The sequence below is a fragment of the Gekko japonicus genome, unplaced genomic scaffold (genome assembly GCF_001447785.1).
Source record: "Gekko japonicus isolate JY-2015 unplaced genomic scaffold, Gekko_japonicus_V1.1 scaffold1201, whole genome shotgun sequence".
Classification (NCBI taxonomy): Eukaryota; Metazoa; Chordata; class Lepidosauria; order Squamata; family Gekkonidae; genus Gekko; species Gekko japonicus.
In genome coordinates this window covers 420,874-436,337 of record NW_015172039.1, presented here as the reverse complement: position 1 = coordinate 436,337, position 15,464 = coordinate 420,874, and the positions used below count along the sequence as shown (strand labels likewise).

At 58.6% G+C, this 15,464-nt stretch overlaps 1 protein-coding gene across 1 annotated transcript in view; it reads right to left on the bottom strand.

Annotated features, from left to right (window-relative positions):
- Positions 1-1,848: 1,848 nt before the first annotated feature.
- The window catches only part of SHANK3 (SH3 and multiple ankyrin repeat domains 3), a 368,789-nt gene continuing 355,173 nt past the window's right edge, over positions 1,849-15,464 (bottom strand). Inside the window, exon 24 of the mRNA XM_015420662.1 lies at positions 1,849-2,392. Within this exon, the coding sequence (XP_015276148.1) occupies positions 1,849-2,392 (544 nt within the window). The remainder of the gene's footprint in view (positions 2,393-15,464) is intronic.

Genomic DNA, 15,464 nt, shown 5'->3' with positions numbered 1-15,464 from the left:
GAGCCTGGCAAGTCCAGCAGCTTGGCTCTCGCACTCAATGCAGCTTAGGGTTGCCCACTCAGCGGGGTGCAATGCCACAGAGTCCAGCCTCCACAGCAGTTGTTTTCTCCAGGGGAACTGATTCCCACTGTCTGGAGACCAGCTGCAATTCCAGGAGATCTCCAGGCCCCACCTGGAGGCTGGCAACCCCATACAGCCCACTGTGTGGCATGCAGGGAAGTAGGGGTGTGGACTGAGGCAGCTCCCCCCTGCAGCTCTGCCCAGCAAGAATGGAAGACGTGGTGCATCCCCAGAACCAAGTGCAATTCTGCCCCCCCTTCTTTAAACTTCAGAGCCTCTGAAAGCAGATTTAAAAGAACTTTCCCCGACATTCATTCATTCATTCACTAAAAACTCCCACAAGCATTGCAGGGGGAAGCAGCACAGTGCCCCCCGCCCAGCAAGATATAGCTTTAGTAAACCATAACAAAACAAGGTGGCTATAGATATAGATATATAGATATTTGTTCTTTTTTCCCCTTTTCAAATATATAGCTGATTAAAAAGATGCAAAAATGAGTGACTAAGACGGAGCGGGTGGGAATTCTGGCCCCGGCAGACCCTCCTGCTTGGATCACCGGCAGATCGACAGAAATGCACAGAGATTATAGAGACTCCTTCGATGCGTCCCATGACCCCAGAGAAAACGAGACCTCCCCCCTCCCCCGTGAATGTTGGCAAAGCAGAAGCGGCGGGACTCTCCACTTGCCTCCCTTCGATGCCCCCAAACATGCTTCTATCCATGCGACTTCGCCCCCCTCCCTCCCCAGGGCAAAGGAACAGAGTCCTCCAAGAGGCGGGGGCCTTCTCTTTGAGTGTGTGTGCGCGCGTATGTGTGTGTGTCTCTCTCACCCTCACAGCCGGTGCTTCCTGCTGGTCCTCCTGGCAATGAGAGGGCTCCTTGGGGCAGGACTGGGAGGAGTTGGGATGGGGGGGCGCTAGCAGTGTGTGTGTGTGTGTGTAGGGGGGGGGGAGAGACAGCCTGCTGACTTCCTACGCGGGGTTCCCTTTCCGTCCTTTCCTGCTGGCTTCCAGCAAACCGACAGAAGCTCCTCTCCTGCCGTGGCGTCACCAGCGCCCTCTCTCTGCAACGGACGCCCCCCCCCCACAGATGCCACTTTCAGGCCTGTGGGCCCCACCTATGGACTGCTCACGCCAGTGCATACCTCCTTGGAGATCACACATCGAGCCACTTTCGGGGCCAGCCCTTTTCTAAAGACACCCCCCCCGCAAGTTGGCACCTGACCCTCCAAATGACCACTCTGCACTCCAGAGACGAATAAAGTGCCGCTGCATCAAGACGCAATCAGCCCTTCACAGCTGCTCCCCCCCCCCAGCTCTAACGGGACAGACTGCTCTTGCCCATGTTCAGATCCCACAAACCGTTCCCCCCCCTTCCCGCAAGCTCCCCTTGCCTGTGCTCGGAGCCTGGAGCAACGTCCGCCATATGGACATGGCAGACTTGAGAGGAGAGCCCCCCTTCTCCCCCCCCGGTCCCTCAGTGACTCTCCCGAGGAAGGGCACATCCCGTGAGATGAAGGCCAGCTTTCCTAGGGGGGAAAGAGACCGGGGAGGCGGGGGTCTTCCATGCGACATCCCTGATCCCCGAGAGAGAGGCCAGGCGCACGTGGGGCCCGACGTGTGGGAGAGAGGGGGAGAGAGAGGGGGTCCCCGCCAGCTCCCCGCCCTTCAGTGCAGTGGTCAGAGTAGAAAGAGAATCCAAAGGGTTCCTGTTTCCTAGTCTGGGAGGCGTGGCCCCCCACCCGCTAGCGAGCCGGCCCCGGAAGAGGCCAGGGCTGCCCAGAAGGGTCAGCTGTCGACCAGCTGCTTGAGTGCCCGCTCAATGTTCATGCGGTGCCCGACCCGCGTCACCCCCAGCTCCACAAAGTCCTCCTTGGTCAGGGCCGGCAGGTGGGTGCCCTCGATCTCGTTGTCCTCAAATTTGTCCCGGTGCTCGACCAGGTTGATGCTCTCCAGCCAGTCCCCGACGTCGTACTTGTTCCACAGGTGCAGGGGCTTCTGCATGAAGGGCCGGGGCGGGTGGAGGGTGTGCAGGGGGCCCCCCGGGGAGGGCGAGGGCGACGGGGAGCGGCTCCGGGCGCTGACGCTCCTCACCACAAAGCGCACCTCCTTGGGCTCGTGCGGGATGGAGAGGCTGGAAGATTTGAGGATGGTGGGCGGGGTGAGCCCGTAGGGCCGCACGGTGCTGAGCGGGTCTGTCCGATCCAGGGTCGGCTTCACCGGGCTGGGGGTGCGGCGGGTCACAGGGTAGCGGCTGCCGGGACGCACGGTGTAGGTGGTGCCAGAGCTTCGCTGGGAAATGGTGCTCAGTTCTCCTAAACTACTGAAAAGTCTGTGGGGGGGGGAGAGAGGGAGGGAAAGCAAAAGCAGGGGTCAGAGAATGTCTCGGGCGGTGGGACACACACCCACACAAACACACAACCTGCACAGGAAAGGGGTGGTTGTTCAGCATCCCCCAGCTGATGCTCCCTCACCTCCAGGGCAGCCCGTTCCCAGAGAAAACAGCACGCGCGGGCATCCTCACTGTCTCCTCCTGTCTAGGGCCACAGCAAGCGGATCACTCATTTGGCGGCCGCGGCCCTGGCTCTTCTACCCAGCTGCCCCCCCCCTCCTGCCACAACAGCTTCTGTTCCCTTGCAAAACCCACCAGAGCCCTGCAGTTTCCAAGAGGCAAGTCCCAAACACTCCGGGCACGGGAGAGTTCAGTCACCCACAGAAGGCAGCTCTGCTTCAGCCAAAGGGATTCCCTCCCCGAGGAAGAACCCTGCCGGATCCATCTAGGGTTTCCAGCAATGGGTTGGGAAAAGGCGGGACGGTGGTCCCCGGATTGGTGCTGCCGTTTCGACAATATGTCTTCTTCTGACCAAAAATTGTGCCAGTCAATGTGAAGTACCTCAAGCAACAAAAAGCTGCATACTCATGAGTTTTCTTATAGCTTGAGAAGCTATAATAGGTCATATTGTCATATTGTCAGAAGAAGACATATTGTCGAAACGGCAGCACCAATCCGGAGACCACCGTCCCGCCTTTTCGTTTCTGTTTCTATTGTATTATCTTCTGTAATAATCACTTCAGAAATTAATTGTGAATGCTTCTTTATCACAGTTGTATGATTCATATATTGTAAACACCTATCCCAGCAGCCTGTTCCAGCTGTGGACCACCACTTGCCCTGGAGTGCCCACACACAGGGCACAGAGGCCTAGGCCTCCACCCGGGGTGGGAAGCCACCAGCCAGGAGTGGGCACTGCAGGAAACCTCTCCTGCAGCCGCTCAGGTTCCTGCAGTCCAACCTCCGTTCAGACTGGGCCAGGCAAAGAAGAGCTAGTGGGGCTTGTGGTTGATGGCCTCGGTCAGCAGTGCGACCAGGCAGGAGGGCACCGGAGTCGCCTCTGTACCAGTCCTGGGGACAGGTGGTGGTCTGTACATCAGCAGGCAGCAAAAGAACTAGGCCTGGAGACCAGGTCCTATGAGGAAAGGTGGAAGGAGCTGGGCATGTTGAGCCTGGAGAGGAGACGACTGAGAGGGGATATGAGAACCATCTTCAGGTACGTGAAGGGCTGTCATATAGAAGACTAGCCTGCTACCCGTGCTTCGCTATGGTATTTAGGTTCCGTAAATCCAGTTATAATACTGATGATGTGACATTTGTTGTAGGAATTCTAATGGAAAAGACTGTAGTGTAAGAAATGAAGTGAGACATACGTACTTTTTTTCTCTACGGAAGGACTTCTCTGTATACTGCTGGGGCGGACTCCCTCATGGCTTTAAGCACCCTGCAACTGCTGCTGCACCTGATAGACAACCGCCTGTTAGGTGTAGGAGGTGGGGGGAGTGTGTTGGAAGCCATCAGAGAGGCTGGGCCAGCAGCATCGCTAAGGTGATCCCGCTGGGGTGGCGTCCCTGATGGATTAAAGTACACTGGTCCTGCTCCTACACCTGACAGACACCTGCCTGTCTGGTGTTGGGGGGATTATGTTTAAAGGCATCAGGGAGGCTGGTCCAGCAGCAGGGCTAAGGCAATCTTGCTGAGCAAACCTCCCCGGCGGCTGTAAGCATCCCACCTCCTCTCCTACACCTGACAGGCAGCTGCCTGTCCAGTGTAGGAGGGGGAGGAGTATTAGAAGCCACTGTGGGGGCGGGGCCAGCAGGATCACTAAGGCGTTACTGCTGGGGTGAGCTCCCTCATGGCTTTAAGCACCCTGCAACCGCTGCTGCACCTGATAGACAGCCACCTGTTAGGTGTAGGAGGTGGGGGGAGTGTGTTGGAAGCCATCAGAGAGGCTGGGCCAGCAGCTTTACTTCACCTCACAGGCAGTTGGCCACTCCTGATTTCCTCAACTGTCATTGGCTCTCTGCAATCCCCTGTAACTGTTTTTTTTTAAACCTCAGAACACTGAGCTCTGCAGCTGACCAATCAGAGAGTGGGGGGGGGTGCAAGGAGGCATCAGCCTGACAGCTGCATAGGAATCAATGGGGGGAGCACATTTTCCCCCTTTTGACCCCCTTAGGGGTCGAATTTCTAACAATCCCTTCTTAGTGAGCACCTACGCTATGGTAGGAGCACTCTGCTCGAATTTGGTGTCTCTAGGTCCAGGGTGTGTGTGGAGGGGGAGGTATTTGTGAATGCCCTCTCTTGTGCAGAGGGTTGGACTAGATGGCCCTGGAGGCCCCCTCCAACTCTTACGATTCTGCCTCAGGGGAACCTTTTGCCCAGTTCTGGAGGAGGTGGTGGGGATGGGGGCTTCTGTGTGCCAGCAGTGGAGGCAGTCCAGAGGTCCCTGACTGGCCCCAACTGCTCTATGCTGAGAGGGGTTTGAAGGCTCTGGGGCCCAGGACACGCAGCCCTCCCCGTCCCCTGGGGAGAGGGAGCAAGGAGTCACTCCTCTTCGCCAGGGCTGGCCCCTTGGTCAGCCTCTGCAGTGCCCACTGCCGTAAGCAAGATCCACCGGCTGTCTTCTCTTCGGGGACCCTGGGGTGGCGTGCCTGGCAGCCAGGAGTCTTGCTGGGGGGCCCTGGGCTTATCCCCCTAGGGAGCATTTCCGAGAGGTTCTGCGTCCCAACACTGGGGTGTCCAAAGGGATTGCAAGGATGCTTCCTCCCGCCTATGCTGAGGCTTCAGACCTGACGTGGACCACTGGCCTGGAACTGGGAGGATTTCCTGAAACTGCACCAGGGTTACCAACCTCCAGGTTGTGCCTGGAGTTCTCCACAATTACAACGGGTTGGAGAACAGTACTCAGAGAGTAGCTGCCAATGGCATTTCATCTGAACGGAGGGAGGTGTCCAGTGGGGTGCCACAGGGCTCGGTTCTGCGCCCGGTACTTTTCAATATTTTTATCAATGATCTGGATGAAGGTGTGGAGGGGCCACTCATAAAATTTGCAGAGGACACCAAATTGGGAGGAGCAGCAAACACACCAGAAGACAGAGATAGAATTCAATGAGATCTGAACATGCAAGAAAAATGGGCGGATGTGAACAAGATGCAATTTAACAAGGGTAAGTGTCCAGTTCTACATCTGGTAACAAAAATGAGGAAGACACGTACTGGACCAGGAATACACTTCTGAGTAGCAGTGTATGTGAACAAGACCTTGGGGTAAGGATGGACCGAAAGTGGAATATGAGCAGCCAGTGTGATGCGGTGACAAAAAAGGCTAATGCGATCCTGGGATGTATCAAGAGAGGCATAACATCCAGATCACAAGATGTCCTAGTCCCGCTGTACACTGCATGGGTCAGGCCGCACCTGGAGTCTTGTGTGCCGTTCTGGAGGCCTCCCTTCAAAAGGGATGTGGACAGAATGGAGCGGGTGCAGAGGAGAGTGACGACGAGGATGATCGGGGGCCTGGAGAACAAGCCCTGTGAGGAAAGGCGGAGGGACTTCGGAATGCTTAGTCTGGAGAAGAGGAGGTCGAGGAGGGACACAGGATTGCTCTCGTGGAGTATTTGAAGGCCTGACACTTAGAGGAGGGCAGGGAGCTGTTCCTGTGGGCAGCACAGGAGAGGACTCGTGGGGATGGGTTTAAATTAAGGGCGGGAAGGTACCAGCTGGATTTTAGGGAAAGCTTTTTTACAGTAAGAGTTGTGCAGCCATGGAATCAGCCGCCTCGGGAAGTGGTGAGCCCCCCCTCACTGGCCGTCTTTAAGCAGCGTCTGGACAAACACTTGTAGACTGTTCCTGGACTGAGCAGGGGGCTGGACTGGATGGCCTGCAGGATCCCTTCCAACTCTGCGATTCTAGGATTCGAACTAGTCTCTGGACTACAGAGGCGAGTTCCCCTGGGAGGCGAGGGCCGCTTCAGGGGGCAGCCTCTCTGGCTTCATGCCCCTGCCCGGTTCCCTTCCTTGCTCTCCACAGGCCCCACCCCCCAAGCGCCCAGGGATTTCCCAAGCCAGAGTTGGCAACCCTGTGCTGCATTAAGTGGGGGATCCAAAGCTCCCGAACCTCCCCAGCGGTGCAGGCCAGCAAACCAGGCAGCATCTTTTGGCCTCAAGCCGCCACTGATGCTGTGGGCCCCCTTCCCGCTCCGTGACTCAGGCTTCTTGGCAAGCTTTGCGTCCTGCTCCCGTCCCGTGGGAGGAGGGAGCAAGGAGATACCCAGGCCTCGGAGGATGAGCGAGAGCGAGAGACGGCTGCTGGAAGACGCAGAGCTTGCCTGGAGAGTGGGCGCCCAGAGCCCATTCTTTGCAGCCCTGCGAACCAGGCGGGGGCTGTTCAGGGCCCCTCTGCGGAAGGAGGAGGGACATCTGCATTCACCCAGCAGGGATATGCCCTAGGCTGGTGCTCAATATGCACTCCTCTCCCCCCCCCCCCCCCCCCACACATGCGCACAACAAGCCACCCCGAAGCCTTCTGCCAGCCTCCCTCTCCAGGTAACCTTGTAGTTAATGACCAGAGAATTGCTGGGGTCTAAGAAGACGTCATCCAACCACTCTCTGCCAAGGAGAGGAGCCACGCTCGCTCACCGAGGGCAGCCCAGGGAAGCCGGCGTGTTCAGGGAGGAAGGGCAGTGGTCTCAGAAAGGAGGGCGGGGGGGGGGCACGGACCCCAGGGGAAAGGCATGTGCCAAGGAGATACTGTCCGTACGAGAAGAGCCCGCTTTCAGCACGGAAGGTCCGGCTGGGAGTCGCCCGGCTGCCCTGCGGCTTCCCTCTGGCGATCCGGCTGCGTGCTGCCGGAGAGCAGGGTCTGGGGGTCAGCAGGAGGGTCTGGGGCCAAGCAACTCTGTGGCTGGCGCAAGGGCCTCCAGGGACCCACACGCCTGACCACGGCCCTCCTTTGGGTAGCGCTGACAGCGCCAGAGGAGAGTTGGTTCCCTCCTCCGCTATGCTGCTCCTCAACACTAACCGTGGTCCCACTCAGCCCTGCACAGAAAGGGTTGGCGTCTGCATTGGCAAAGCAAGTCCAAGCGCACCACCGATCCCTGGCAGCCTGCAGGGACAGATTCCCCCCCCCCCCCCGAGGAGAGCCGGCAGACCAGCTCCTGCAAGGAAGAAGCCACGGACTGCACAGGGGAGGGGTCTGGGGGAGAAAAAGCCACAGGGGTCCAAGGTCCAATGGGGGGGGCTCCCTTTCCCCACTCGTCTCACAGCACAGATGGAAAGCAGCTCGGGAAAGAGCCCGGCCCTCAGACACACACCGACTTGCGCTCCTGCCACCATGGCGCCCAATGGCTCTTAAAAACAAAACACAGCACCTGGTGGAGAGGGGCTGGCATTTATAGGGGGCGAACTTGAGGGAGGGGGCCTATTCTGTCCCCTTGTGAGATTCTTTCTGCTGAAAATCAGAACAAACCCCCCCCCCCAGCTTTGACTTGCAATAGAGAAAAAGATGTGTGTCCCTGCAAATTTGTCCAGCAGAGCTGCTCTGGGAGGGGCGCAGGCCTTGCTCTGAAATCTTGGAGAGTGACGGGGATGCTGGGGGGTGGAAGGGGCCCTCTCTGCCTTCCTTCCCTGCCTCTCGGTCTTGCAGTCTGTGAGCTGCAGGACAGTGGAAGCAATGTTCCCTCTCAGCTGTGGAGTCCTGTGAGCCAAAATCCTATTTTGTGAGCTACTACTGGTATGAGTGTTGTGAGCGAGCGATTGGGCTGCTGCATCAATTCGTCTGCTCTGGAGCCCTCCTTCCTGAGCTAAAATAAAAAATCTGTGAGCTGGAGGCTAAAAAAACGGTGAGCTAGCTCACACTCACTCAGCTCAGAGGGAACACTGGACGCAGGTCACAGCGCCGAGGGTCTGGCTTGAACTTCTCCTCAGCTTCTGCCATACGGGCTGACCGGAACCGCTCCTGCCATAGTTTGTGGTGGAGGTCCCCGGAGAGAGGGCTGGGCTTGGAGACCGGGACCCTTGGGCGACCTCAGTTTCCCAAAAGCAGAACGGGACTGAACGCTGTCAGCGTCGCCAAAAGGTGACTTGTGAGGATAAAGCGAACAGCCAAGCCCTTCCCGTACTTAAGACGCTACGGGAGTGATTCATTCTCACCCGGTCGAGCCCACGTCTCCTGCGCTGGACTCAGCAGCAGAGAGGATTGGGGCCGGCTCGGCTCCTTGGGCTCAATGGATGCCTTCCGTCCACCCCCAAGTGCGGGGAAGAAGGACCTCTGGGACTGGAAGGAATTTCGGGGGGAGGGGCGACGGAAGGCCTTGGGAGCTTCCACCAGAGCTCCGCCCGGAGGTTCTCTGGGGGGGGGGGGGGGGGCTGCAGGAGTTCCTCATGGTGCCCCCCCCAAAGGCAGGGTCTCCCTGCAGGCTTTCTGAGAGACACGATTTCATTCCGAGAGCACAATCCGCCCCAGTTGAGTCATTCACTCCAAGAGGAAACGTTTAAGCCTGTGCTTCATGTGCCCACTGAAACCGAACTGGGTGAGAATTAGCTGCGCTTAGCTAGGTCGTGCCCGGACGGGTGGAGAGAAGCACGAGGACCTCTCTCTACTTTGGGCTCTGGGAGATAAAGGAGGCGGCTTCTCAGACTTGGGATGTCTGGAGACCTTCAGGCCGCACGGTGCGGTTGCTGGCTTCCCACGGGCGCAAAATGGCTCTGCGCTATTGGCACACCTCTTCGGTTCTTTGCATTTATGCCAAGAGGGACCGCTGGGGGGCTCAACGTCCATTGCTTGATCCCACCCCCCCCACAGGAGGGAAGGCATTTGAAAGGAAGCCCAGGGGACGGGGGGGGGGGAGAGGGGATGCCTGGGCGGGCCATCCAGCAGGGTGCCTCTGCTGCAAATGACCCCCACCCCACACACATGGGTCAAGGACCCTCTGGCCCACTCAGCGTCAGATGGAGCCCCTTCTCCTTTGCTAGAGAGATAACGTGGCAGCCCATCCTGCAAACAGTCAAAGTGACTCTGCACCCCAGCTAAGGAGGCCCGTCTGAGTCAAGACCAGAGAGGTGCCCTCTTAGCTCTGCCTGCCGCGACCCAGCTGGCTTGCTCCCCACCCCCAAATTTCCCTCCCTGCACTAGGTGCTGGGGCAAAGGCTCCTCTTGCCGAGCAGGGCTCCACCCCCTCCCGGCTGGAGAGGCAAGGGCCGTCGCCATGTTTGGATGGATGGAAGAAACAGCACATGGACAGCCGCGGCACGGAGAGGCCGGCCAAGCCCCCGTTCGCCCCCAAGCTCAAGCGCCGGGCACAGCGGGTGCGTCGGGGATGGAGCAGCACTGCGGAGACACAGAGACTCTTCCGGGACCACACAAGACAGAAGCTGGCACACAGAGGACACCTTGGCGTTCGTGAGGATGCACAGGACCCCTGAGGGGAAGGGAGGGCGATGCTGCAGCGTGGCACCACCGGGGAACGGCAACCACAGCTGTGGCCCCCAGCACAGAACTTGGAGGGAACCTGGGATGAGGAAGAGAAGACCACCCAAGGGCCTCCTGGACAGCACACAAGGAAGGAGAGCTTTAAACAGGGGTCAGAAGGATTGATGGAGGAGAGTTCTATCAGTGGCTACAGGCCCTGCTGGCTGAAGGGAACTGCCACATTCAGAGGCACTAATCCTCTGCACCCCAGAGCCAGTAGGCAACATCAGAGGAAGGCCTCGGCCTCTTTGCCCTGTTGCTGGACCTCCAGAGGAACTGGTTGGTCCTTGTGTGAGACGGGAGGCTGGACTAGATGGACCTACAAGAGTTGATGAATTAGTGTAGACCAGTGGTGGCGAACCTATGGCACGGGTGCCAGAGGTGGCACTCAGAGCCCTCTCTGTGGGCACGCGTGCCATCGCCCCAGCCAGGCCCAGACCATCATTAAAGTGTCGAATTCTCTGCCAAATAATTTAAAGTAAATGAAAGCATTTGGGATTGCTTTCCTTACTTTGTTTGGATCATCTTAAGTTAATGTATGGGTTGTTTTTTCTAAAGTAAAACCTCAGTATTCAGGTTAAATTGCCGTGTTGGCACTTTGTGATAAATAAGTGGGTTTTGGGTCACAGTTTGGGCACTCGGTCTCTAAAAGGTTCACCATCACTGGTGTAGACCATATATAACTTAACATCAAATAACACTCCAAAGTATTCCAAATCTTAAACTATTCTTACTATTTAAATATACTATTCAAAGCAATTAGTACACGGACAGGTTAAGAATTTGAAGGAAACGTTACAATCCCAGAATAGACTTCACAGTTCCAAAGCGGAGAAAAGACTTCACAGTTCCAAACTGGAGAAGCACAAATGTCCATAAGAGCAAGTAAACCCCATCCTTAAGGCTTGAGGCCAACAACGAATGATGAGCTGCAGTCAACCCCCTCTCCGGATCCCTTCATTAGGACTGCACTTCGACGGCTTCTCCCAGAAAGTAGTGCCTCCAAAACTGCCTTGTTCTACAGCGACGGGGACCACCCCAGAACAACGTCTCCAAACCGCCTTATTTGTCTTCATTCATGGCGAACGTGTGTAGCCTCACTCTGTCGGCATCCTCTCATTGAAACGGAATCGGAAGTCTTTTCTCCGCTTTGGAATGGTGAAGTCCATTCTGGGATTGTAAAGTCTCCTTCAAACTCTTCACCTGTCCGTGTACTGATTGCTTTGAATTGTATATTTAAATAATAAGAATAGTTTAAGAATTGGAATACTTTGGAGCTTCATTTGATGTTAAGTTCTATATGGATGAGGTGGACCAGCAGGGCTCCTCTGACGTCCTTGTGTTCACCAGCCCCCTCTCCCCGGGGCAACATCATAGCCTCAGCTTGTGGGTCTTGGGGTGGCCCTACACACAGGTGTACGTACACACACACACGCCCACGAGCAGGCTTAGCATTCACCTGGGGGGGGGGGGGCTCGTGTTATGCTCCCCGAGGGCTGCGCTTTCAAGAAGCAAGCCGCCTCCCAGCCCGATCCCAGCTGAGACGCAGGAGGCCCTAGGATCAGTGTCCAAAGGGTTCTTTCCTGCCTCAGGAAGGGCACCAGAGTGCTCGCAAGCAGCCGGGAGGGAAAGGCGCCCAGGCAGGGGCCAGAGGTGGCGTGTGGGTGGTGATCGGTGGCAGTGGGCCCGGTCAGAAGCCCCACCTCAGGGTGTGGTGACGCCGGCCCTACCTGGGGAGCCTGGCCTCTTGGTACCCATCCTCCGAGGAAAGAGGGGGCCCTCCAGAGTTTCCATGCAGGCTCCACGGCCCAGATGGAAGGGCTGGGCTTTACAGGAATATCTCTTTCGGCGGCGCCCTAGGCAAGCCCTGACTTGAGCATGTGGCCGAGCGCCCTTCTCTTCCTGGGCCTCCGATGGCCACAGCGTGATGGACCCGATCCGAGGCCTGGCTCAGAATCCACTGAGCAACCTCTTCTAGCTGAACGGAATGGGGAGGGCCACACCCGCCCACCACCAATGTTCCCTCTAACTGGGGAGTCTTGTGAGCTAAATCCTACTTTGTGTGCTACTGGCGTTACAGTTGTGAGCGAGCAACTTGGCTGCTGCATCAATTAGTTTGCTCCGGAGCCACGTCCTTCCTGAGCTACGGCAAGAATGTGTGAGCCAGAGGCTAAAAAACTAGCTCACACTAACTCAGCTTAGAGGGAACACTGCCCACCGCCTGCCTGCCTTTCCCCAAAAGGGAGACCCTCCTCGGGAAGAAGCTTCCAGCCAGCCGAGACCCCCCCCTCCCCCCAGGTTCCCTCTCCAGGCTGGGTCTCCTGCAGACAGGAGCTTCCTCCTGGGACTCAGTGGCACAGAACATCACGAGACAGGGAGACAGACATGCTGGGGGGAGGGGCACAGAGGGGCGGGGCGGGGACAGAGCCACACTGCACAGCAAGCACCGCCCCTCCCCCTCCCCGCAGCCCCCATCCGGCCCCGCCTGGAGCACAGCGCGCACGCACACACACAACAGCCGTAGCAGCAGCAGCAGCGGCACAGTCAAGACGGAGGGAGGGAGGGAGGGAGGAGCGGGGGGGGGGGTTTGCTTTGACAATGGAAGATGCTCACTTACACAACTCGCCCACCCTCCTGAGGCCTGAGGCGGATCTAGACAGAGCAGCGGAGACATGCAGATGAGGGAGCAGGAAGAGAGGCAATGAGAGAAATGTTAGCATCAGTCCAAGGCACCAGGAGCAACAGTGAGAAAAAGGAACAGACGTCGCCCTCGCCGTCATCTCGAGCCTGGCCGAGCCCCTGCGGCTCCCAGAAGCCACGGCCTGGCCGGGGGGGGGGCCTCCAAGGGGCAGGGGTGGGGAGCGAGGGCCTCACCAACTGCAGCCTTGGAACCCCGGGATGGACCCCTCCCCTTGGCACGGACAGCCCACCCACCTGGGCCGCCCCTTCCCCTGCTCAGGTGTGCCTCTGACCCCCCCCACCCTCCTCCCCTTCATCTCTTTGGAGATGGACCCCTTCTGCCTCGGGGAGGGGGCGGGGGCGGGCCCTGTGGGGCTTGAGGGGGCAGTGGTCAAGGGATCCAGGCCGGGCACCCCAAGGGTTCTGGGAGGCGGCTCAGTTCGGGCCAGTTCGGTATTCTAGCAGTCACATTCCTGGTCTGCATTCATAACCGCATGGAGACCACAGCCAAAGCCTGCAGCGAAGCAAAGCAATGGGGATGGGGACACATTTCCTGGTCATCAAAGGCGGCGGGGGGGGGAACGAGAGAGAGAGAGAGAGAGAGAGAGAGAGAGAGAGAGAGAGAGAGAGAGAGAGAGAGGGAGCGAGACCCCCATTTACAGAGAGAGAGAGAGAGAGAGAGAGAGAGGAAGAAGAGGCTCTGTGGGGCACAGGGCCAGTGGCCATGGGGGTGCGCTGCAAGCTGACCCGGTCCCTGCTCCCCCCTCCCCCAACGAGCATGCCCGGCGTGCCAGCCTCTCTGCGCCCGCGGATTCAGAGGTTAGAGCCGAAGGCCCCAGAGCTGCTAATGTGCCCGTGAGAGAGTCGGCCTCAGGAAAGAACTGCGCCCTGGAGACGGCTCCTACTCGCTCCGGAAGAGCAGCGGCCTCCTCCGTGGCCAAGCCCGAGGGCATTTCTCAACAGGAGGGGCCTGAGGCCAGTCAAACAAGCCCGCACTCCTCCTGAGCCAGCGTTTCAGGCACGCCCTCCCCCGGTTCTCGGAAGGGGGGCACCAACACTCCCCCCCTGCCCGCCCCTTAGAACTGCATTTGCCCACTTTGCCATGGCGTCCTTCTCGTAGGCACCAGACTGAGAGATGGCAAGGCAAAAGGAGCGGGGGGGGCAAGCCCCAGACAGAATCCCTGTCGCTGCAGACGGGCTGCCTGCCCGAGGCCTCTACCTCATGTCGAGGTCTCCACCTCCCCCCGATGGTGGAAGGATCTGCCCTCCAACCGCCGCACCCCGCCTGGGCTCTGCTCCGTGCAAGGCCGTTGCTGCTCTCTCAGGACCTGGGGCACTGGCAAAGCGAAGACGCCCACACACTTAAAACCACGCGGCCCTTCTGACCGGCCTGAGACAAGTAATAAGTGTTCCCCCGGGTGCAATTCCTGAGCAATCCAAGAGCCAGGTTCGAGTCCAGGGGCACCCCAGAGACCCACAAGGCTCCCAGAGACGGAGAGGGAACAGAGGTCCATCCTTCGCCCTGTGCCTGCGCACCCTTCCTCCGCAGTGCCCCTCCCACCTTCGGGCTGGGACAGAAGGACGCCGGGCCCTCCATTCCCACCTGGATCTGGCCCTCGACAGCTCACACCTCCGAAACCTTACCAGCCACTTGTCGGACTCAGATCTAGCTGCTCTACGGCAGACCAACACGGCCATCCCCTGAACCTCCCCGGCAAGGTGTCTCTCACGGGGGTCTTTCCAGGGAGTGAAAAGTGGGAGACGGCATGCCAGCACTGTGGGACCACCAGGGGGACCTGCAGGAGGCCTCGGTGCGGGCCAATACTTTGCCGCATCCGACATCTGAGCCCACAGGTGCCTCGGCCTGCCCTGCCCATGGGCTGCGTCTGCAGGCCTTGCAGAACCAGGGTCTCCTCGCCTATTCCCTAAGACCACCGTCTCTGGCTGGCTGGGTGGTCTTGCCGCTTTTGGGTCTATGAGCGGCTCAGCTACCTTCTCTGGCACCCTGCCTCGTGGGAATAAACCACGGCCGGGCTGCACGGAGGGGAGGAGGGGAAGGATTAAGACTCGAGGGGGCTTAATCCTGCTCCGGATGTACGCGGTGCCTAATCCCCCCGCCCCTCGGCATGGATGGATTCATATCGCCATTCCCATCTGACGACAGCTGGTTTCAGCTGGTTCACTGGATGTGAATGACCCTTCCCATCGGATCGAGATGGGCCGCTGGCGCGTGAGCCTGTCTGCAGCAGAAGAAAAGAGCCAGCGTCCAGGAGCACCTTAAAAGACCAACACCGTTGGCGGCGGGGCGGGAGCTTTCCTGGAGAAGTGAGCCGTGACTCACGAGAGCGCCTCACCCCCACAGACTTTGTCTGTCTTCAAGGTGCTCCTGGACTCTCGGGCTCTTTTCCGACTCATTTATCCAGAGGGAGGCTGCATTTATCCAGAGGGAGGCTGCTTAACTCCCCCCGGAACATTTCAGCTGCAAGACGGTGGATCAGAGCTAGCGATCATGTTCTGCTTGCAGGAGGAGGCGCAGAGGAGTGCTGCTTTTGCCAGAACCAGAGGCCGTCTCTCAGGGGCATGCAACATCTGAACCACCGACTCCTCCTTGGGAGCATGGAGCGGCTGCCCCTCCCTCCCTCCCTCTCCGCGAGAGCATGCAAGAGCCAGAGAGGCCACCTTGGCCTGTCGTTTGCTGGGCAGAGCAATGATGGGGCGGAGCCAGGATTAGTCTGAGGTTAGCGACCGATGGGATGAAGCGGCCAGGGCTTGCGAGGCTGCTGATGCATGCTGTGCGTGGTTGCCCACAATGCCCCTGCATCCTTGTAGGCTACGGGGGGGGATGGAGCGTGATCCCAAAGGCCCCTCCCCCCTCCTCCCACAGAAGGCCCCTCCCCCTAATTTGGATCTGGCCCTTCCCTGC